This window comes from Dreissena polymorpha, chromosome 3 (genome assembly GCF_020536995.1).
Source record: "Dreissena polymorpha isolate Duluth1 chromosome 3, UMN_Dpol_1.0, whole genome shotgun sequence".
In the NCBI taxonomy this organism is placed as follows: Eukaryota; Metazoa; Mollusca; class Bivalvia; order Myida; family Dreissenidae; genus Dreissena; species Dreissena polymorpha.
Genome location: NC_068357.1, coordinates 53,807,846 through 53,834,006, shown reverse-complemented (window position 1 = coordinate 53,834,006; position 26,161 = coordinate 53,807,846). Strand labels below are relative to the sequence as shown.

General features: G+C 34.4%; 1 protein-coding gene across 2 annotated transcripts in view; it reads right to left on the bottom strand.

Moving 5' to 3' along the window:
• The window catches only part of LOC127874185 (probable 3',5'-cyclic phosphodiesterase pde-5), a 163,785-nt gene that overhangs the window by 7,706 nt on the left and 129,918 nt on the right, over positions 1–26,161 (bottom strand). The window contains exons 13-26 of one of the 2 annotated variants that reach the window (XM_052418376.1): positions 24,131–24,189; positions 22,392–22,443; positions 19,304–19,434; positions 18,363–18,455; positions 17,875–17,943; positions 16,751–16,865; positions 15,551–15,690; positions 11,767–11,856; positions 7,630–7,647; positions 5,697–5,847; positions 4,306–4,461; positions 3,619–3,669; positions 3,060–3,181; positions 773–884 (exon numbers count right to left, since the gene is read on the bottom strand). In XM_052418376.1, the coding sequence (XP_052274336.1) occupies positions 773–884; positions 3,060–3,181; positions 3,619–3,669; positions 4,306–4,461; positions 5,697–5,847; positions 7,630–7,647; positions 11,767–11,856; positions 15,551–15,690; positions 16,751–16,865; positions 17,875–17,943; positions 18,363–18,455; positions 19,304–19,434; positions 22,392–22,443; positions 24,131–24,189 (1,359 nt within the window). The remainder of the gene's footprint in view (positions 1–772; positions 885–3,059; positions 3,182–3,618; positions 3,670–4,305; positions 4,462–5,696; positions 5,848–7,629; positions 7,648–11,766; positions 11,857–15,550; positions 15,691–16,750; positions 16,866–17,874; positions 17,944–18,362; positions 18,456–19,303; positions 19,435–22,391; positions 22,444–24,130; positions 24,190–26,161) is intronic. The other variant, XM_052418377.1, reaches the window with a different exon arrangement.

The window sequence follows — 26,161 nt, the reverse complement described above, 5'->3', positions numbered from 1 at the left end:
GCAATTGCATTAAACCCCCTTTTTACAGAGCATTGGCCATATTTTAAAGAATACGATACTTATAGAAATTTAAGGTCCATGAAACAGGAACTTGATCTTTAGCCACAGATTGCTTATATTCAACCCATCTGCGCAAACTTTTAGAAATATCATTCATTTATTTCCGGGAAACTTACCATGAAAAAATATTACTAAAATATTTAATCACTGTAAACGGCATCTTCCGCAAATGGGCTATACACGTGCACAATTAATAGTGGGTACATAAAGCTACAGTTAAGTCGTGCATGCGTGCCTTTTTTTAAACTGACGTTTCGCAAGAGCAAATTTTGCACTGCCAATAAACGTCAAAACGTTCAACGATCGCAATAATTGTTCAAGAACAATAACGAAAATCATATATATTTATATTTAACAACAACAACAATACGTTTTAGTAGTTTGATCATTCTTCGTTTAAAACTCTAATTCATAACAACTCTTACTACGGCAGATGTCCACTTAAGTAATTGCCCTGATTATTTAATATCTTTTACATTCACTGTAATATCCGTTGTTATACAATACATGATTGTATAAAGTAGTAAACAAATGATATTTCTTGTTTTGTTATGCGACAAGATAAGTCCCTTATCCGAACAAATGCATGCGTAGCCAAGCCGAGCAGCGTGCGTTGAGGATAGATGAACATACTACAAGTAAGGGTTAGAAACAACAACAACACTTGGTACAAGACGGGTATGATCTGTTGATGAGTCCATGGGGATTCTACCTGCTGATAAAACTCCTCAAATATATACTTGACGGTGTCGAGCTGCATTTTCCAGGGTTTGGCGGAGGCCACCAAGTCACACCCTGTCATGACTATTGCGTGAACCAGCCGCCTGAAGGTGGGGGAGACAGAACAGGTTTAGGGCTATGACAAGTTAAGAGTATGTGTACCTTTGAGGAATATCTACGCAAATAAGACGGGATCGGAAAATTTATTTCGTTTCATTCTGGGAAAACGTTGCTAAATGCATGTGCGTTAAATGTCTTCTCAGATAAGTCTGTTCAGTCCACACAGGCTAATCAGGGACGAAACTTTCCGTCGAAACTGGATTTTCGCTAGAAAGAAACTTCCTTGTAATGACAAATACCATAAAAGCGGGAAGTGTCGTCTCTGATAAGTCTGTGCGGATTACACAGGCTAATCTGAAACAACACTTTACGAACACGAATTTGACAAGTTTTCCCGGAACGATTAATTTTAAAAACGAGTATATAAGATTTTAATGATTTTCGCAATCTTAAACTATATGACTTTGGTCGAAGCATTTTCAAAAGAATTTATGGTACCGTAATTACATAGAATGATGTTTACTTCAAAGTGGCGTATGAACGAATCTGAACAGATAAATGGGGATTTCAAAACATTGTTCATGTCTTTTCTACATTCATCAGTTTTCGATTGTACAAACGAAAATTATTTGTTATTGTATAGAACAATAAATTCGTTGATCTTATGGAATGCTTCTGTGAACTTGTATTTTAGTATTTTCTTCATCAAAATATATCTGTTTGAAACAAAATCTTATGCACTCGCTTTACGCTGCTGTTACTGAAGCCAATGGGGCATAAAATGATGGAATGTTATTTTTAAAAGAAATATTTTGCCAATCATCTAAATAAAGGATTGTGATAAACAAATAAAACACACGCATCTAATTGATAAACGATTAAAAGACTATGCATGTTTGGATATTTGTGAATAACCACGAACGTTATTCAAACGAAAAATAAACTCGAATTTCCTGGGCATCGATGTTTCTAAAATCTTATATATGAGCCGTGCTCTGTGAAAATGGGGTTTCATGCATGTGCGTAAAGTGGCCCAGATCAGGGACGACACTTTCCGCCTAAACTTAATTTTAGCTAAGCTTTAAACGAAAAATATCATTAGAGTGGAAAGTGTCGTCCCTTAATAGCCTGTGCGGACTACACATGCTTAATTTTGACGACCATTTACGCACATGCATTAACCCCCGTTGCACAGAGCGCGACTTAATTATTATTGATTGATATTCTAAAACTGATGAAGTTAAAATCAAAACACCGATCTCCAGCAGTGGTCGAACAAGAAATGTCACAAACCACGTAAATATTACGTTCACAGTTGGGAAAACAAAATATTTGTCTACGAACATGGTTAAGAATTTGCTATTCGCACGACATGTCAAAATTAGTAAATGATAAGGTCCCAACGAACAGACTATCGACGAATTTAACATGGGCGAAATAACGCGAATTTTGAGTTGCAGGAGGTATGCCACAAGAAGATAACGTGGTTTGTCACAAAAATGTGGATTAATCGTAACTAGGAAAAAGGTATTGTGCTGTAGAACCACACGTGATCAAGAAATTGGGCAAACCATACTCTACGTATATGAGGCGCGCTCAGTGAAAATGGTGTTTAACGCATTTGCATAGAGTGTCGTCACTTACTAGCCTGTGCAGTACGCACAGGCTAATTAGGGACGACACTTTCCGCCTTAACTGGATTTTTGCTAAGAACATACCTTCTTTAACACTTTACGCACATGCATTAAACCTCCTTTTCACAGAGAACACCCATACGTTTTAGGGTATGTCCAGTATAAATTGGCCTGTAAAGACGCGGCTAATCGTGATTGAACTGACAAGAAAATGAGATAACGGAGCAATGCATATCGATATAAAATCAGATGTTCAATAATTACACTAATTATTTAATAATGACACTGCTGTTTTAAATGCAGATTTTGATACCATGTTCCATGAACAATAGTAATATGCTTTACAAATATAGTAAATGCACACACATAAATTATATATTATACAACGAAAATCTCATGCTTTTAATGCAACCGCTCATTATTTTTTTATGTGTATATGCTTAAGCAAAGAACCGACATAACAAACCATTTTCTCGACACTGATAATACCAATCATGCTTTAAAGATGTCTGTCAAACAATACCTCAAGACAAGTCTTACTCAGATCAATAGAGAGTTCATGTCTTTGAAATAATAAAACTCTACCTGTGATCATCGTCCTGCCATTGTAACTCGCTCTTGTCGGCAATGTCCTTTAACTTTGCTTTGTTGCCAAAGAACAATGCCAAGTCCGTCGCCAAGATGCAGTTCCTAATGTCACTCAGCATCTAGGAGAAGCCATGGGGCAGTTAATATGATACTAACATAAGGCCGCTGCCAAATGTGCAATAAATACAGTTCCATGCTGAAGGTTAACTAGAGCAATCGTGTTTGTGTCGGTGTGGATGCTGCTGAGTTTGCCAATTTTAAACACAGGTGTGGATGCTGCTGAGTTTGCCAATTTTAGACACAGGTAAAAGACAGAGTATCTTCATAACACTAAATAATAGTCAGATCCTAAAATTCAAATGGCGTTATTTCGTTATGTATAACAAGAAGAATATCGAGAATTTTTCTATTCATTTGAATCTATTGATATTGGAAATATAAAACTCAAGAAACATCCTGAAGATATACATTATTACTCAAGTCCGACAAGGAAAACAAAGAATATAATTATTTGTTACATAGTTAAAACATGGCCGAGTGTGCTTCATTTACTCACCTTTTTGTAATCCTCCGATGACAGATGTTTGAAAATATTATGGCCTTCATTCTGTAAGAAATCCCAACACATATAAATATTCTCTATCAACATGCACTATATATTTATTACATAAGTCGTGCGACCAAACTACTTAGTCCGTGAGTAAGCAAAATCAACTTTAAAACAGAATGAACATTAACTCAAAAAACGATTTTGAAATAAGTACACCTAAATTTTTCGCCAATGGTGCAAAAAAGTACCATGTTCCTTGTAATTTCAATGTAACATGGTACCTTTTTGCTCCAATGGGGTGTAATAAGCCAGTGGTTAAAGTCTCTTTAGAGGCGTTATACATTATACATAAACATGCACATAATATGCCTCTAACCTGGTTAAAGTCTCATTGAAGGGGTGATATTATGTACATAAAAATGCAAATATTATACCTGTAACATTGTTAAAGTCTGATTGAAGGGGTGATATTATGTACATAACATTCACATAATATACCTGTAACATGGTTAAAGTCTGGTTGAAGGGGTGATATTATGTACATAAACATTCACATAATATACCTGTAATGTGGCAAAAATCTCGTTGAAGTGGTGATCTAATGAACATGCAGTAGCATATAATATGCCAACAACATAGTTACATACTTGTTGAAGTGTTGCTAATATGCTTATTCAATTTGACATAATATACCTGTAATATGGTGACAGTCTGGTTGAAGTGGTGATGCTCCATGGTAGACGTGGAGTATATGGCGGCTAGCGGGGAGGCACTCTTCACCATGAACGCGTTCGTCTTGCCTCGATGGTCTAGGTCATGGCACAGACAAGCCACGAACAGGGCAAGGCACTGTTAATGGGGATAACGGCGTGAAAACAAAAGTTATATTTATTGCAAAAAAGCGTGAGAAACCTTTGAAGAAATACAAATCATATGCTTGACAATTATAGGTCGAGAACAAAGCAAGATACTGGGTAACTTTGGAAACGATTTAGTTTTAATCCTTCCTTTATTTAAAGGGGCCTTTTCACCGATTTTGGCATGTTTTGAAGTTTGTCATTAAACGCTTTATATTGATAAATGTAAACATAAAATTTTAAAAGCTGCAGTAAAAAATCAAAAATCAAAATTATAAAAGGAAAAAAAAAGTAGCCCTCAGCAGGGCTCGAACCAGTGACCCCCGGAATCCTGAAGTAAAAACGCAGAAGCCAACTGAGCTATCCTGCCAAGCATACATAAGATGCGTATTGTATACGTTATAAAAGCAATCTTCGTAGTTTTACAAATTTAAACGACAACAGAACTCTCAAAATTATTCAATCGTTTCGCGTTGCAACGCTTTATAATTTTTAGGTTTTTAAATCGTCAAAAGATGCATATAATGGTTATATTAGACCATGGCAAATGTTCAGTAATACTGTTTCCTCACAAATATCATAACTAAACCGAAAATTTGCGAATCAAAAACAACTTTTTTCAATTTTGTAAATTTACCAAACCGTGAAAAGATCCCTTTTAATAAGCTGAATTGTACAAAGGGCTTAAGGCTTACTGAAGTCCTACTAGACACACTGAAGTCCTACTAGACACACTGAAGTCCTACTAGACACACTGAAGTCCTACTAGACACACTGAAGTCTTACTAGACACACTAAAGTCCTACTAGACACACTGAAGTCCTACTAGACACACTGAAGTCCTACTAGACACACTGAGGTCCTACTAGACACATTGAAGTCCTACTAGACACACTAAAGTCCTACTAGACACACTGAAGTTCTACTAGACACACTGAAGTCCTACTAGACACACTGAAGTTCTACTAGACACACTAAAGTCTTACTAGACACACTGAAGTCCTACTAGACACAGTGAAGTCCTACTAGACACACTGAAGTTTTACTAGACACACTGAAGTCTTACTAGACACACTGAAGTCCTACTAGACACACACTGAAGTCCTACTAGACACACACTGAAGTCCTACTAGACACAGTTAAGTCTTACTGAACCTTATACATTTTGTATCTTTGTTTATAAAAAGAGTGGTATTTAAATGCAAATCTTAGCGTATAACTTCATACCTCTTGCGCGGTGAACTGATGTTTTGTCGTCCTGACCACGGTGAACATGGCGTGCGCTACGGAGAAGGCATGGTCCCAGTTGTGGTACGGCACGTTACGGTAGTTCTTCCGTACCGTTAATGTGAACCTGATCAAACTGTCCATATCATACCTGTAAATATATAAATGGCCAATACTCATTAAGATCCTTAGTCGCTTTACCAAAATATAATTCTTTTACCCTTTCATAATGCTTATTTTTATTCTTTTTTAATACTTGTTGTGTATTAATTATTGTATTAGAAAACGTTCCTTGCATTTTGGTTTAAAAAACGCATACAAGAACACGGTGTTTTAAATAAGATTTTGAATGCTGAATTAATTTAATATAAATTCGATTTTTAATTGTTAAAAGTTTGTGAATGATTAGGGCATTCATTTAAAATGTTTCTGTCTTTGTGATGCATTTACATATATACGTCCGTTTATCGTAATATACGTAATTGAACTATAGATATAACTATGGATAAGAAGAGCACTCATCATTAGTGAAATCAGGATGCCGAAAGACAAGCAAGCAACTTAAAACAATCTACCATAAAAACTAAAGAGCGAAAGTTCGAAAACAAGAATGGCAACCGACATGCTTACACGATTCTCTTTTTTTCTGAGACAGAAATGCATGTCGTGGGCCGTGCTCTGTGAAAATGGGTTTCAATGCATGTGCGTAAAGTGTCGTCCCAGATTAGCCTGTGCAGTCCGTACAGGCTAATCATGGACAACACTTGTTACTGTTCGCTTCAAGAAAGTCTCTTCTTAGACAAAAATAAGTTTAGGCGGAAAGAGTCGTCCCTGATTAGCCTGTGTGGACTCTACAGGCTAATCTGGGACGACACTTAACGCACATGCATTAAACCCCCTTTACACAGAGCGCGGCTCTGTTAAATTGAAGTTGTAAGCTACAGAGTACACACTATTTCGCCACACAGTTAGTTGTTTGTTTGCTTAAAGATCAAAATAAAAAGGGTAAATAAATCGGCCAAAACTTTTTCATGAACTTTTTAAAACAGTATACTTTAATAAATATTTTATTTGACAGTAATATACACAATCTCTTTTCAACAGATGTTTCTTAATATGTGAAAGCTTATATTAAATGTATGAAACATGAACGAAAATTAATCCTGAAATACCCTAATGATTACAATCTGCATCAATAATTATTGGCAGCCGGTGAGTAAAAATAAATCAGTTTCAAAACAAACATACAAGTATTAACTGCAAGCTGTAGTTGGAAAATGAGAAATGGTAATTGGGTAGGTCACAGTTGCTATACTACCTAAAGCCACTCGTATTGCATACAGACATGCTCGACGTTGAAATATAGACTGGTAATCATTAATAGTTTGCTTATATTTTTTTATTGTAATGGTGTTTTATTATTATCAGATTTACACGAGCTTCAAATTAATCTTCCCAAAGATAACTTTTGGCATTCACAATTGCTTTCTGCAGTTTGTTACAATATTCTGACAAATGTTTGCACTCAGATTGTTATTTATTTTCACCATGGGTACAAATCCTAATTTGTTTCTTTACTTTTGATATATTCGAGAACATTCACATCTTACGAGGTTGTAGCCTCTTTAAATCTGACACATGGCTTTCAACAGCATAAGGGCTGCATGTTAATTCATTTATATGATCCAAACTTGAATAAAGTTTTCAGAGTCTGAGTCTTTTGGAACTGGCAGCATAGCTAAGTATACGACAACACAGTATATATTTCCAAACAACGTTAAATTCCAATTCATGAGAATAAGTCCATACATCGTTATATATCTGCTAATATACACGAGAAACAACATTTCTAGCTATATTTCAGCGTTTATATAGCTGTATACACTACTGAACGAGGAAACATAATGCTTTTCCAATGAATATAGATACATACGCGTGAGAATAGTTCCGACTGCAAATATGTAACGTTTACAATACGGTTTTAATTCGTAAACAACCACAAATCACAAACCACTCCGTAAAGCAATTAACAAGTTACATTTGGTAAAAAATAATTAATTACTTTGAATCATTTTCATCAATCTATAATCCTCAATACTCGCATAATTGATAAATGTACATACTATTGATCTACATGTATATATATTTGGCAAAAATATCAATTATATATATATATATATATATATATATATATATATATATATATATATATATATATATATATATATATATATTTATATATAAGAAGTACAAAGCAATACTATACGTAAGTGGTGTACACATATATCTATGCGCTTTTGAGAACAAAATAGTTTTCGTTTCACTATGTTATTGTTAGTTTAAACATAATGTAAATAATATATGAAACTGCTATACATGTATACCTATTTAAAAATTGATTTATTAAAATTTTATTTATTTATTCAAATTAATTTGAAAATAAAAAATAGATGTGTTTGAACATACATACATTAATTACAAATAATAAAAAACACTCGTTACTGATAAGTATGAATAAACAAATAATAATACATTTTTATATCCTACAAGAAGTTGATAACCGAACTATGGCAAGATACTATTTAATCGATGTACTTAAAATCTCCGATCATACGATATTTGTACCCAATTAAATACATGGACCGTATAGTTAAGAAACTAAAAATATATGAAAATCCACAACCAAGTGTCTGATACTAGGCTCGGTACATTGCCGTTCAACCATTATACATAGGATCTACTTACTTAACATATATGCAAATCTTTAATAATTAGACTCAACTGTGTATTAAGATGAAATAAATATTTGTTTGCAAGAAACGCATATTTTAATGACAGTTTTGTTGAATTCTCAACTACACGAACAATTCATTTTTACAAATGCATGCAAACTGGAAGTTTTTTTTTCGCACATACATATGGTCTATGTAATGATTTAGGTTTGATAGTAAAATGTCAGTTCTAAATTTATATATCCTTATTATTTGTGAAGAAAACATAAATCACCAAAGAGTGACAGAAAATAATAACATATACCCCGCTACATTATAATTGTGAATTTATCCCATTTTCACCGCGACATTGACGGTATAACACGTTGTGGAATATACTTGCTTGTATTCAACACTGTGGAATATACCTGTCGCGTGCACGGACTACTTTTTAAATGACGTCATGCGATATGCGCTAAAATTAGGTCGATATTGTTTGGTTCATTGATCGAATTTTAAGGTCACCCATTAGAAGAAAATGTGCATATTTTGCAGAAAAATATATATATGACACATTCACCAAAAGAAATGTTGAAATAAAATAACAAATTACACGATTTTTGTTTTGTTAATGTTTTGTATATATTTACTTTACCACTGAATGATTTTTCATAAGAAACAAAGTCGACAAAACTTAAGCTTCAAAATTATACGACCTTCAACCTTTAAATCAAGTCATATGTTATAATTTTTCGCCATCCGTTTAATGAATCAGCTGATTGATGGCGTCATAAAATGACATACTTATTGCGTCATTTTCCCCATTTTTTTTGACGATTTATTATAAACGCGACTTATTTCACATGTTTTCTACATGTACTGTATGTCGACATATCTGAATTGTCAATTGATCACATTTGACTAATTTCGTGTAATGTGCATTGTTTATAACCAAAGCATATAGATCTACTTTTGACATTTAACTTAAATATTAAGAATGTACAACAAGCCATACACATATCGCACAGTTCATGAATAATCTGCTATGTTTGCTTTCCTATTTAATTCACGTTAAGCATAGAGCTGTGTAAAGTATAAGATGGTAAAAATAGCACCACACTGGAATTGGGAACGTCCCATTTTGTGCACGGGTATTTTCTACTCATTTATCTGTTGTGTACTGGAATGTTTTCCATTCTTTGTGTATTTATATATTAAATTATTTTTTCGTACAATTAGGGCAGTTACCATAGATAAATAAAACATTGTGCAAGTTTAAACATAATTATGTTTGTATGCAGAAATCTGCAAATGCAACCGAGTTTACCAACGGCTATTATTAGATAAACTGCTCCGGTTCATTTGAACAGCAGTAATGTAGAGTACATGACGTAGCGTGTGACGAAGAAGAAAGTTTATCGCGTTCATAAACTCATTTGAATTTATGAAGTGATAGAATGGCATAAGGGTCTTTATTTAAGTATGCTAAAATAATTATTAAAGACCCTAGATGCAAACTCGTCAATTATTGAGTTAAATGGATAATAGATGGATTTTAAAGGATAATTAAAGGTAAGATACTAGTTCTTACGTGTTTTGATTTTTGTTTGTACTTGTGTCGTTCCCTGTTCTCGGGGAAATGATTTTAACATGGGCGCCATTGATGCATCGGATCACACACGGCATACCCATAACATTATATAAAAAACACGTTCTGCGCGTCCTTAAATTCGTCGTCCGAAGTCGGAAAACGTATTGCCCTGTATATTTTGTCAAATAAAGTGTCAGTCGCTGCAATGGTCTGTTTACTCGTCAAAATTGTCAAGGTCGTCGATAGCTAAAGAACCTTCAGCGTACAGTTTATTTAGTATTGACAGAGCTGTACAAAGTCGCGCCAGTCAAAAATCATAAAAAGCGACATTTAAAGTTATGGTTGCCAGAACTAGGTCGTCGATGGTGAACATGTATGTTGACATCGACAGCATTTTGTCAGGAGCAATCGCCGCCATATTGGATTTTGATCATTTTCTTTCGAAAATAAAATGAATTATAGAAAAGTAAAATCATCTTTTCGCGGTCGTAATGTATTAAAATTCGCATACTGCGTAAAATTGAATGTAAGCATATGATGATATTTTTACTTGTTTTACAGTTTGTGTGTGAATTTTTTAAAGACTATTTTGCGTACCAGAACAAATACATGTATATCACTACGCATGGTTACATTTGTTAGATTTTAAGCGCTTTTATGACTGAATTAAAATTACTGTTAAGGTTATTAGATCTATTTATGTTAAATGTCACGTTGAAAAAATCAAATGGGATAAATAGAATACTAGGATTAGCGTTGAATACAGAGAAGTTTATGTTGCTCGGCTCGAACACCGAAAGCGCTCGCCAAGGCTCGCGCTTCCGGCGTTCTAAGCCTCGCAACATAAACTTCTCTGTATTCAACGCTAACCTAGTATTCTCTATATATTTAGATCTTATATTTCTTTACTTTATACGCGACGCTTAATTATTTTTTTCATTTATGGATGGTTAATAAAAGTTCAGTATTTATTCCATCTTTCTAGAAAACATTGATGTTAATAGACTAATATATGTATTTGTTGCTAACAACAATGCAACGTAAGTCACTGCTCCACTTTATAGTACCTTTTCTCATTTTCTTTCGCACTGCAATGATAAGGTAGCAGATTGTGTTATATTAGTTTTATATATTACGTCTCCCTTATTGCCCATATGAAATTCCTATGTAGTAAATAAGATTTATTTAAAGTTACATACATATGTATTGTATCATAACAACATTTGTTTAGTTGTGTTAATAGAATTAAAGTTATTTAAAATACGCCAGGAATGATGAAAGATAATACAACTCATAGACGGAATCTTTTCTCTGCATACAAATATTTGTTAATATCAGTATTACATAAATAAACGAAATACTGACTGTTACATAAAATCAGAGAATGGCTTGTGCTCGAACTAAACACGTGCAAGAGCTAAGAAATACTTTCTCCCAAAAGGCAAAATATGTAAGTATGCATTGCTTCTAACGTGCAAAATAATAAAAAAAGCTGCACAATGAAATCGGAAACAAAACGATGTTAGTAAACGTTGATGAATTTTTATATATAGCTAGTCAATTAAATTCCCATTCATATTTAAGTAACACCGGACTTTCTATTAAGCTGGTCATATAACTAATGTCCTTTTTTAAAACTTCATACAAAATTATTGAGATGACCGCTTGTCAATGAATTTAAGTACCGACGGACATGCACATGCACTAGGCCAAGTTTACCATGAACAAGGCTCTACAAATGTGAAACGTTAAATGTCTTAGGGCATACCTATTGATACTTCGGAAGAGGTCTCGGAACATGTAGAGAACGTAAGTTGGCTTCTCCATCGCAGTGACGGCCCATGGCGAAAAGTGGTAACTACAAAATGCAAAAAGAGATAACATATTTTTCAGAATATTCGACCAAAATACATGGTTTTACCATCATGTATCAAGTCACCAAAAAATGAAATTGATAACTGACTTTTCAGTTTCACTAAAAACCTCAACATTTTGCTTGTGTCTTTTTTATTTAATGATGCGCTTTTTTATTTAATTAGCCGTGCTTTTTTAAGCATAAGCTGTGCCATTATGATGGTAGGTGTGCCTGTATAATGAGTCAAGTCTGAAAGCAGTCCTCACTTGTTTAACTTTCACCCATGAAGGCGTACTAATATACGGCTACTATACTTTGGGGCAATACATTCCATGGCCATGATTTTATTTAACACATATGGTAGTGGAAAAATCGTAATGATACATCATTATCATCAAAATAATTGCATTATATTATAAAAACGAATCACGAAAGAATTAGCCTAAGTTACTATGATGAAAATAATACATTCTGGAATTGAAAGGACGATTTGAAACTTGTTCTTGAAAAACAGGGCTTCGTGCATGTGCGCAAAGTGTTCTGCAAGATTAGCATGTGCAGTCGCGAAAAACTTATCAGGGATGAAACTTTCCGTCTAAACTTGATTTTCGCATAGAAGAGACATCTTTCAAATAACAAATACCATAAAAGCGACAAATGTACTCCCTGATTAGCTTATGCCGACTCCACAGGCTAAGACGATATTTTACGCACGTGCAATAAGCCCAGTTTTCCCAGACCGCGGCTTATTCAATGTATCATAATGCAACTAAAAAGAACCGCTGAACTATAAGCAGTTCTCAGACTAATCAATATGAAAAGCTGAAGCCAAATAGTTTATCAAGAATCACGAGGGATCAATGTATCAAGACAATGTCATCTTATTCAAACTAATAGATGCATCAACACTACGCATTAGCGCAATCGATAGAAAATATTACTTAAAACAGAAACATAGCGTATGCACATTTAAGTTCCTAATTTTATAGTTAATATTTTCTTAAAATGAGCCGTGCTCTGTGAAAGAGGTTCAATGCATGTGCGCACAGGCTTATCAGGGACGACACATTCCGCTTAATGATATTTTTCGTTTACAGAGTCTGTTCTTAGCAAAAATCCAGTTTAGGCGGAAAGTGTCGTCCTTGATTAGCCTGTGAATGCACAGGCTAATCTGGGATTACACTTTCCGCACATGCATTAAACCCCCTTTTCACAGAGCGCGGTACAAATATATTTTGGGATCCAACCTAGCAATAAATTGATTGAGATCACTGCCAGACGCTTGCTATCATGTTTTGTATGTCTGTTGTGTATTTTGGTGCCATGTCTATACAAGTGTCGCTTTTTAAATGTTCGGCAATTTGTTCCTTGCAATAATTAAAGGACCATAATTTATAATTATGTTTTTGCTGCTGAAGTTTGTATACCCTACCAATCGGTTGCAACTTTAACAATGCAAGTTGGGCTGTTTTTCTTATATTTATAAGGTAATACTGCAAAACGATAAAGTGAAGGCCTATTTTTTATTCGAAAAACATATCTTTGCAGTTTATAAACGTCTTTTTACGTCTTTTACAACTGGCCGTTTTAAAGAAAACGTCATAACACACTATCTAACACACGGGCACACTAATTGTGTAATGATGTACATTACCTCAAGCACGGGCACACTTACTGTGTAATGTTTTTATAACCTCTGTCACGGGAACACTTAGTTTGTAATGCTTTGTGTAACTCGGACACGGGTTGAGTGACGGTTTGTGTTACCTCAGGAACAGGCACTTTCTTTGTAATGTTTTGTATAACCTTTAAGGACGGGAACACATACTTCGTGATGTTTTGCATAACCGCGGGAGCGCCACTTACTGTCTTTTGTTTTGCATAACCTAAGCTACGGCCACACTAACTGTGCAATCTTTGTATATATTCGGGTACGGGCACACTTACTGTGTAATATTTTGCATAACCTCGGGCACGAGCACACTTTCTGTGTAATATTTAGCATAACCTCGGGCACGAGCACACTTACTGTGTAATATTTTGCATAACCTCGGGAACGAGCACACTTACTGTGTCATATTTTACATAACCTTGAGCACGAGCAAACTTACTGTGCAAAATTTTGTATAACCTCGGCACGAGTACACTAACTGTGAAAATATTTTGAATAACCTTGGGCACGAGCACACTTTCTGTGAAATATTTTGCATAACCTCGGGAACGAGCACACTTTCTGTGAAATATTTTTCATAACCTCGGACACGAGCACACTTACTGTTCAATATTTTGCATAACCTCGGACACGACCACACTTACGGTGTAATATTTTGTTTAACCTTGGGCACGGGCACACATACTGTGTAATGTTTTGTATAACCTCGGGCACGAGCACACTTACTGTGTGATGTTTTGAATAACATCGGGCACGAGCACACTTGCTTTGTAATATTTTGCACAACCTAGGGCACAAGCACACTTGATGTGTAATGTTTTGAATAACCTCGGGCACGAGAACACTTTCTATATAATGTTCTGAATAACCTCGGTCAAGGGCACACTTACTGTGTAATGTTTTATTTAACCTCGGGCACGAGCACACTTACTGTGTTATGTTTTATATAACCTCGGGCACGAGCACACTTCCTGTGTAATGTTTTGAATAATATCGGACACAAGCACACTTACCGTGTAATATTTTGTATAATCTCGGGCACGAACACACATAATGTATGATGTTTTGAATGAACGATGATACGGGCACATTAACTATGTAATCGTTGTATATATTCGGGTACGCGTACACAGTTGTTTCGTATATCGTCGGGAACGGACCAACTTACTGTACACTGGTTTGTATACCCTAAGATACAGCACAATTGATGTGTAACGTTTAGTATATACTGGGGTAATCTTTTAATTTAACCTCTGGCACGGGCACCTCTAACGTCAATCATGACTTACTGAGTAATGCTTTGTATAACCTCGGACACGGACACACTTACTGGGTAATGTTTTGTATAACCTCGGGTACGAGCACACTTGCTGTGTAATGTTTTGTATAACATCGGGCACGAGTACACTTAATGTGTAATGTTTTGTATAACCTCGGACACGGACACACTTACTGTGTAATGTTTTGTATAACCTCGGGCACGGGCGAACTTACTGTGCAATGTTTTGTATAACCTCGGGCAGTGGCAAACTTACTGTGTTATGTTTTGTATAACCTCGGGCACGGACACACTTACTGTGTTATGTTTTGCATAACCTCGGGCACGAGAACACTTATTTTGTAATGTTTTGTATAACCTCGGGCAAGGGCACACTTACTGTTTAATGTTTTGTATAACCTCCGGCACGGGTACACTTACTATGTAATGTTTTGTATAACCTCGGGCTCGGGCACACTTACTGTGCAATCTTTTGAATAACCTCGGGCAGTGGCACACTTACTGTGTAATGTTTTGTATAACCTCGGACACGGGCACACTTACTGTGTAATGTTTTGTATAACCTAGGGCACGGGCACACTTACTGTGTAATGTTTTGTATAACCTCGGGCACGGGCACACTTACTGTGTAATGTTTTGTAAACCTCGGGCACGGGCACACTTGCTGTGAAATGTTTTGTATAACCTCGGGCACGGGCACACTTACTGTGTAATGTTTGTATAACCTCGGGCACGGGCACACTTACTGTGTAATGTTTTGTATAACCTCGGGCACGGGCACCTCCTTTACGGATTGGAACTCCTCCTCTGAACTTTGGCTGTGGTATGAGAGTACTTCCAAGGCCACGCGGTATTTCTGTTCTGACCTCCGTATCTTTTCATACAGCTGAAAAAAGACGTAATTAAATAAAATCAAATAAATGCAAACATACAAATTGGTAATTGTATTTCAGATAACAGCTTTCATGAATTAAAAAAGTAATTTCTAATAAGAAGGCAAAAGTAATTCTAATGAAAGGTTCCCCACCGAGATTAGCATCTTAAAAAAGGATGAATAACCATTACGCCCTATACATCACATTCTGTCTGGACTGAATTCTTACGTCAATTAATCAAATCGATTGAAACATATGAAATAAACCACATGTTATTGCGATCTTCAAATGGTCTCAAATTGTCCGTGCGATTACAATTAAGTCCTTACAATATTGGGATTTTTGTGTGACGCCGGTTGCCTATCAACCTCGTTCAGGAACATTAAAAGAACACGGTGCTTTTAAACAAAAGAAGATCCATTAAAACGATTTTTCGGCATAAATGGTCAATAAAAAAGAAACCAATAGTTACAATAGTAACATTAAAGTCCATTTGTCGTAAATAACTAGGTTCAATACGACATCTTTTAAATTTTAAGCATGTGATATAAACGTAATATATTCCGACTAAATCGTATATAAATTTGCATCATGGCAATTGTGGAAAAGTGTATTTTTAAACATTGCTAGTAGAAAGAGGTATAATTTAATGCTATAAATTATTATTAATAAGAATATTCATATTGTTAAATTGTTTTAAGTGAAAATTTTAAAAACATACGTCATGTTCTTTAGATAAAGTAATGTTTAAAAGGCTTATCGCGTGTATTAGGAAGATAATTAAGATTTTGAATGACGCTCTGAATACCTAAACTATAACGACCATACATATATACACAACTAAATACGTTAATCAGATCTGACAAGTAAAGACAGAAAGATAATTAGCAACCTATAACATTCAAATGTTTAGAATGATGTCTTATTGAATTGCTGACTAGCCAAAAGAATCCCATAGATGCTAAATGAAAGTGAAAGTCAATGAAACACGTCACTGCATTTGCTGCAATATCGTATTTATAGGAAGATCACAGTTCACTGTTGTTTGGATAATGTGTGTGACATACGTACCTTAGCATGATGCAATGCCAGGCCGCAGTATATGGCGAATGTCTCAAACGATTCCTCGTCAGATTTTGTGAATGTGCCTTGCAACTTATTAACCATCTGTACAACTCCGATGATACTGTAAACGAAAAATAAACATTCTTTCCGAACAAATAAACATATTGTCTATGTTAAATATCGTGTCCTTAAAGCGAGATTATACGACTTTGTCAAATATTTATAAATTTATATAAAATGAGTAAAAAACTTATTATACATATATTTCAATTAAAATAAAAGTTACAAAGATCATGTTTCGAAAAATGCGAACTAAGCCAGATATTTAATTCTGAAATCGAATATGTCTGTACAGTCGAATTCGCCAGCATGTATATCATGCATGTACGATGTGAATCTAAATTAGTTTTAGTGCAGATTCGTTCATAAGACACAGAGACACAATTTTGTTTTAGAGATCATTTTAATTTCCTGCAACGATATCATACGACACAAGAACACTTACTACGATCCTAATAAAAAGACGAATGCTTCGGTTATTGTAGGAAAATATGTACGTAATATCTTTGTCACAATCGGCTCGGGGCGCTAATTTGTATTGGCTGCATTTGATGAAATTCGTCTTCAAGGTATAGTTTTTCTTGCCTATTTTGTGTTAATATTGTAACATATTTTAATCAATATATTACAATTTAACACATATAAAAATTTTAATTTCGCTTTAATATTGCGTTAGATGCAAAATGACGAGAGACATTTATTTTTTACATGAGGTTTACCAGGTGAGTAATATTTATAAAGGAAACAATACTTACTGTATTGTAATAAAATTATTTTAGCATCGCTCTGTAATAACGGGGTTTTATGCATGTGCGTAAAGTGTCGTCCCAGATAAGCTTATGCAGTCCGCACAAGCTTATCAGGGACGAAACTCTCACCAATAACAAGATTTTCGCTAAGAAAAGGCTTCATTGAAACGAAAAATACCATACAGGCGGAAAATATCGTCTTTGATTTGTCTGTGTGGCTAATTTGATAAGACACTTAATGCACGTGCATTAAGCCTAATTTTCAGGAAACGATGCTCATATTAACAGCCTTGTATTTTAAGTATTTAAACATGTAACTACCTGCCGCGTATATAGATGGGCATACACAATATAGACTTTGTTCTATAACCAGTCTGCATATCCACCTCTCTGAAAACGACACAAACATGGCTATTTTAACATAATTTAATTGAAGGGTATTGTTATATTACACATATTTACTGATATTTAAAAAGAGGTTTCTAATGGATTTTTGTTTTGATAACATATGCATGTGATACTATGCAATTTGAACAAATTAAACGATTTGTTTATAATACATTTAATAACGGGTTGTTTAAGAATATACGTAATGATTCTAAAATCTAGATTTATCTTGAACATACAAGCTGATAAAATTATGCCTATGTACATTTACTTATATATAAATCGCCTTAAAACTATTGTCCGGCTTTTATGTATTCCGAAAACCTTGGAAAAACAATTGTCTAACAATAACATGTTAAAAGAGTTTTTATGTAAACAATCAAGGGAAAAAATTAAGCTATACAAATTGGGAACCGTTTTACCTGTTGAACCGTCGGTCCGTGTATGCGTCCGGAATATTCAGGATCTCCCCCGTGGAAGCCACGTGACCCGCAACACCCTTATCCATTGGAAACCTGAGAAATTGGGGTATCCTGTTACTATTTATAACTGACCAATCAACAGCCATAACAACGCCTGCGATAACTTTCAAACATTACGTTGCGTCTTTTTTCACATTTAATATATGTATAAAAAGACAAACACAATATATATTTAGTTTCAAAATAATAGTAAGCATGTTCAAAATTAAAAAAGAGCCTTATCTGCAAAAACATTAGATGATTGTTCAATCGTTAATTAACTGTATTGACCAACCGACAATCACCATTAACTGTAACAAACGTTATGTGCTGTTCTTAAAAATATTGAATGTGTAACGATTAACAACATTGTACATACTATTAAAAAATAAGTGCAATAACTCAAGAATAATTAAACATGTGTCGTATATTTAATGCATATGAGTTTACAAAAAGATTTAAAAAAAAATAAGATAAAAAGGACGCACTAAGAATGGGGATCAATTTAACTAGCAATATAAAACATGCACAAGAAGAAATGCCCCGAAGTCTCTTTTCCATAAATGCATAAAAATGAAATTATGCAGACGGAATCTCATTGAAATCAAAATTTTTAAAAGACTTTAAGTCCTTTGCTTTTACAATATTTGAAAAGTAACAATAGAAAAATACGTGTCCGAAATAGTATGTCTTCTTGTGACAGATTTTGTTCTGGTTAAAATATGAAAGGAATAAAGTTATAAATACAATACATAATAATATATAATACCATTATAATATAACTATCCATAATGATAAAAGGTAACATTGCTATCAAACGGAATAATATGTAATATATCGACAATAATATTAAAAAAAATCGTGAGATCATTAGATTAGAAATATACGGACAGGAAGCAAACCTTATTTCTTTGCTGGGCAAGTTTTCATTCACTCGTCCTGTATCAAATATTCGTGCGTAAAGTTCATTGGTGTTCGTGTCCACCAAAAATAAAGAGGCACGGTCAGCATTCACGAGCTTTTTGGCGTAGTTCTGTGGAAAAAAAGCAAGAATCCTGAAAATTAACGCTTCCGAGAACACTTTGGTTTGGCAGCTGAACCTTTGTCAGCGAATGATTGTATTTCCGCCTCACCAATCAGTCCCTACATAATTCTCCCGAAGTTTTCCTGCCGTCGTATTGGCAAGGTCGATACACCATTAATTTCCTTTGGCATTTCTTAAGTCACCGCATTAGTGATCACATTCCGTAGTTCGACATGTACATTCATAAAAACGTAGGTATAACGCGCCAACATTTTGGGGACACTTATGAACTTTCTTATAATAAACGCCTCTCTTGAATTCATATATACACTTTATATGCGCGCACACGTTTCAAGAGTGTAATCCACAATTTTATTATTTAATGTGGATATATTTATTATATTTTATATATTTTTCCAATCGAGTACACATACATAAATATTGATGTTATTTTAAAGATTTTATGCTTAAAGGTCACGGTAAGATGCTTGTTATGAAGCTTAACCCATTTATGCCTAGTGGACTCTCCCATCCTAGTGGACTCTCCCACCATTCTTAATTGGGTAAATTTCTTTAACAAATTAGGGATGTCTAGTATATTAATTTCTATACTTAGAATATTTCTTACAGAAATTCCTTTAAGCAAACGGCGCAGACCATGATGAGACGCCGCATCATGCGGCGTCTCATCTGAGTCTACGTTGCTGGTCAATGCCTTTTTTTAAACGCTAGACATAAATGGGTTAATTTTTATAAGTTGGACGTTGCAGTTAGTTATAGTTTGCATTTAATTTACGAAAATGGTCAATAACCATACAGATGAGTATTTTATACTATATATAATATACTATATATACTATATTTACGCATGCACATGCAGTAAAACGTCTGATTTCATTGCAAATGTAAATACAAAGCAGTTATACAATAGCAACGGCAATACATCAAATATAATCATTGATGCCATCATCAAAGTCTTCATTGATGACAACCAGTGGTATAAACATAACAATATGACCACCTTATGAACTGTATAATGACGTAATTTGGTTTTCCAAAAATTGAACAAAACAGAAACAAATGCTGGGATAAATATAATACAAGGACAGTGGCGAATACAGATACGTTTATTTGCTTGGCAGTTACACAAAAACTACTCGCATTTGTTACGGTTTTTATAAACTTCGCAAAAAAAACGTATCTGTATTCATCACAAACCGAGCATTCTATATGAGTATCTGCTGTGCACACCTTTAGAAGGAGACAATATGTCGACATCTCTTGTATTAAATAACTTAGGCATGTTGTTGGTATATTTGTATTGCAAATTATTCATCAGATCGAACTCATTTAGTAAAAATGAGATTTCAAGTAAAGACAATTTAAACAAATGTAGTTATTAAATTGTGTCGTGCTTTTAAGGATATTGAAAAGCTTTCAGCAGACCTCAGCATATTTAATATTACCAGATACGCTGTAATAAATTATCATACATTCTTAATAATTGGAAAGCTGTGCGCATAATAGTATTGCCAGAAGTCATTCTTGTAAGCATAATAAAGCGCTGTGTAAGAACACGGCACAAACGATACAACATTTGATACAAGGCCTTAGCAAACAGCGTATACCCAGATGAGACGCCGCATTATGCGGCGTCTCATCAGGGTCTGCGCTGTTTGCTTAAAGGAATTTCTGTAAATATAATACAACCACAATTTCAACCTGAACAACTTCAATTCCCTTTGTCATTGTTAACGAATGAATAGAACATATGCGTATGTACAAAACGAAAAGTAAGCGAACCACTAAATAGGCGTCAAACGAGAGCTAATAGTGGACTTTTCTGGCTTGCGTAAGGGATGCAATAAACATGGACCTTATCTCTCTTCTTGCCGGATGAGCACATAATCCATTTTCGGATATTTCCTCGTCTATTTGTACGTCAAAAATGCGTGCATAAAGTTCCCTGGTGCATATATCAAGTAGGAAAAGCGAGGCACGATCTGCGTCGACGAGTATCTGTGCGAAGTGCTAGCATCAGAGGTAGCAAAGCATTCTTTTGTTACAAAAATATTGAACGTCAGTTTTGTTCATTCGATCAAAAATGCACGTTTTGCAATAAATGTGTAAAATACTATCCCAGTAAAATGATGTGATCGAATGAGCTTTTCAAATGATGCATTTTGCACAGGACAGGACATTTGTTAAGCATTTTTACAATCAGTCTTTTTCTCGGACTAATGTTGTTACAACTACTACTACTACTACTTCTGCTACTACTACTACTTCTACTACTACTACTACTACTACTACTACTACTACTACTACTACTACTACTACTACTACAACTACTACTACTACTACTACTACTACTACTACTACTACTACTACTTCTGCTAATACCACTACTTCTACTACTACTACTACTACTACTTCTACTACTACTACTACTACTACTACTACTACTACTACTACTACTTCTACTACTACTACTACTACTTCTACTACTACTACTACTACTACTACTACTACAACTACTACTACTTCTACTACTACTACTACTACTTCTACTACTACTACTACTACTACTACTACTTCTACAGCTACTACTACTTCTACTACTACTACTACTACTACTACTACTACTACTACTACTACTACTACTACTACTACTACTACTACTACTACAGTCTACTTCTACTACTACTACAGTCTACTACTTCAAATTATAAGTTAATTTCCATTTTATTATATCCCTTTCATGCATAAGTCAATATTGTTTCAGTACCGTGTCATCAATGATTTTCATTTCTTCGTTATTTAATTTCAAGGTAAGCATCTGACGTAAAGGAAATGCGATGCGTCTGTCAACGTATGACGTATTGTACAGAAACACAAAGAAATGCGGTTAAATAAATATTTACATGACAACCGTTATTGCGATGATGACGCGACAATAGACTTACCATTATTTTCATTATCACCGTATCCATACTGACGATATCTTGGAATATTGATCTGAAATCGGAAAACAATGCAGAAATAATCAGGTGGATCGTGCAATGCTCACGTAATAAGTTGACATTTGCCCATTCATATTGTTCTGCAATAAGTGAGCATTTCTATGAAATAAATTTCACGCTGATAAAATTGTTTGGAATGCGTTCAATGGTTCAACGGAGCAATTAACACATTCAGATATGGACATGCTTCAAATTTTCACGGATTCCGAAACAATAATTATTAAAATTGGAATTCATCAGCAGAAATGTTTGGGGTTTATTTCGTCTTTTGTCATAACAGACGAACACAAAATACGGAAACACTAGACATTGGATTACGTAAAGATGTTTAAAAGCCACCCACAAACATTTAAATCATTTTGACATGCACATTTCTAGGATTCCAACGTATTCGGATGTAAGGTTATCCGCGAACCTCCATGCAATCTAAGTGTATCGACTATAGTGTGTACATTTTATTCGTACTAGGTCCCAAACACATGACTTAATTATACAAGTTAAACGTTTGAATGCAACAAATATACTCTATTGTTCCAAAAAAATTACATTAACTTTTTGACTAACGAGTTAAATGTTTTTTAAACGTCATTTATTTATATCGGGTTTGTTCTCAGAAAAATAAGTATAGATCGTTCATTGACGTCGGTCACTATTGTTCAATAATTATCACGTTATAAAACATGTGCTTGTATTCCCACACCCGAGTGATATGTGATGGGGAACAACTTAATCTGTTTCATATGGACTACATTCAATCAATAATAATCCAATATAGTGTTAATGATTGCATACGTTTGTGCTTACAGATGCAAAATACCACAAACAACCAGAAAATATGTCCAGCAGATATTTGCATGAAATCTAAAAAAAAAGTCTTACAAAACGGCAAGGCGTGAACAGAAATCAAAACAACAGATGGGCATTCAATGAATGCTGCTATTGTTTCTACAAAAGTATAGGGACGTCATTAAACAGCATGGTCCATGGCAATAAAATGACACAATTCCATTTGTTGGTTGACGTTACTTATAAGCAAGGATAGTTTCTAATACAGCAACCATTCGGATTTTCCTTAAAGGTTTTTTTATGGAGGTTAATAGTGTTGTAATTCCCAAGAGCAAGCTGACACATTGCAGATTGTTAATGGGTACATTTCCGTATCATGCCGACATGTGTCACCTGTTTTCGCGTTAAAGCTATAATCGTACATCTTTCGCAGAGTTTAGCTACGATATTTTTCATCATGAAAGGTCAAACGATGCATTTATAATAAAAACCAGCGATAACGCTCTCAGTACACAAGTAATGAAATAAATAACCAAACCAAAATCTATCGATTTTTTTTATATATGTTTCCATGTTCGATGACTTCGTTTGGAAGGTAAGTTCTGTGACTCACATATTTAAAGCCATAAATCTGGTAAACTTACTTAGTAACTGCGAGCAGGAATTCATAAATCGGGTAAACTTACTTAGTAACTGCGAGCAGGAATTCATAAATCTGGTAAACTTACTTAGTAACTGCGAGCAGGAATTCGTAAATCTGGTAAACTTACTTAGTAACTGCGAGCAGGAATTCATAAATCTGGTAAACTTACTAAGTAACTGCGAGCAGGAATTCATAAATCTGGTAAACTTACTTAGTAACTGCGAGCAGGAATTCATAAATCTGGTAAACTTACTTAGTAACTGCGAGCAGGAATTCATTTAGTTTTCGTTGTCTCGTCATACAGTTGTACATCTGTCAAAATACAATCAAAACAATTTTCATGTTTATTTTATAAATTAAGATAAATTATTGAAGATATTCAATAATCACTTATATAATGTATATTGATCAATCGTGTCCTTATTGACGAGAAAATCTAGTATACACTATTCTGCTGCGATTCATTGATTGATAAATTAATTTAAAAATGCTATGTACATTATCAAGTTCAAAGATAGCAGTGCGACACACACATCAACTATTTAACCCATTTATGCCGAGTTGACTCTCCCCTCCTTCTAAATTGGATCAATTTATTTCCAAAATTAGGGAAGTCTAGTATATTTATTTATATTTTTAGAATATTTCTTACAGAAATTCCTTAAAGCAAACAGCGTAGACACAGATGAGACGCCGCATCATGCGGCGTCTCATCTGGGTCTAGGCTGATTGCCAAGGCCTTTTCTAGACGCTAGGCATAAATGGGTTAATAAATATGAGTTATGTAGGAAAGGTCAAATTAAATTAACGGCTCATCTATATTATCATAAAGAACATAAGTTAAAGTGGCTCGAAACATGTGATTTTTTGTATCAATTAAACTGATAGTTTTCATTATTATATAAAAATCACAATATCAACATAAAAAACTAACTCAAATCAAAAGGTATCACGTGTAAATGGTGTTCAGTTAAAATTGTGTTTTTTTCACGGAATATGCAAGCAGCTATCGAAATTTCACTTATAGACGCTATGTGTTTATACCGTCATATAAGACACATAAAAATAATTGATTAAGTGTTAAACATTTTTAAATGAATTACTCTTAAAATGTATGTAATTTGAAAACATTATGCTTTAAATGTGTGTATAAAACTATTTTTTTTAAAACAATGTTGCAAAACCATATTAATATCTTTGCATTGCATTCTCATATATTTTTCATTATTTTAATTTCGAACTAATTTATCGTAAATATGTACACGTTTTAAAGAGCGAATTCCTGTGAACACAACCCATGGCAATTATCTATATTGAACCAGAATGGCAACGCAAACACTCCTTTCTATTAACTTAATAAAACTCGTAAGTTGTATGCATGCATGCATTTAAAGAACTACACTAAACATAATAATAAATAAATTAGCCGTGCTCTGTGAAAAGGGGGTTTAATGCATGTGCGTAAAGTGTCGTCCAAGATTAGCCTCTGCAGTCCACACAAGCTAATCAGGGACGACACTGTCCGCCTAAACTGGATTTTTGCTAAGAAAGGCTTTCTATAATAAAAAAATCGTACAAGCGGAAAGTGTCGTCCCTGATTAGCCTTTGCGGAGTGCACAAACTAATGTGGGGCGACACTTTTCGCACATGCATTAAACCTCTTTTCCACAGAGAGAGGCTAAAATAATATTATGTTGTTCTCAATACCATGATAATTACATTAAACTGGTCTACAACTGGTTTTTAACAACTGATCCAGACCTATCTTACATATATTTTCAAAATTTCACATTAGTTACTGAATCAGAGTAGATGCATGTTTTTACTTACGTGCACGTATCCATAAATCATTTTAAATAAATTCACAGTTATCGGTAAAACGTGCAAAAATCCAAACGCCATTACCGCTTTTAAAGCTTCTAATGATATCCGCTAGATAAATATATATAAAGCATGTTACTCCAGACAAGATATGAAATAACAAGAGAAGCATACGATTGTTTTCACAGATATCAAGTTCACGGCATCGATTACCTTTAATACTAAACAAGTATCGCGACTGATACAGGAAAAAGGCAAAGATCCAACTGTCTCCAATACAAAGCCCATGCATGAAATAAGAAGACACTGGTAGTTGTGGTTGTATAACGACGATAGGTAGTTGTGACGTCAAATCACTAATCTATTTCCTACTGGGTTCTGAAGTCCTTATGTTCTACATCACTGGAAATCACGTTTTATTAGAGCCAGTCGGGGGCATGATACGAATGACGACGTTAGATTG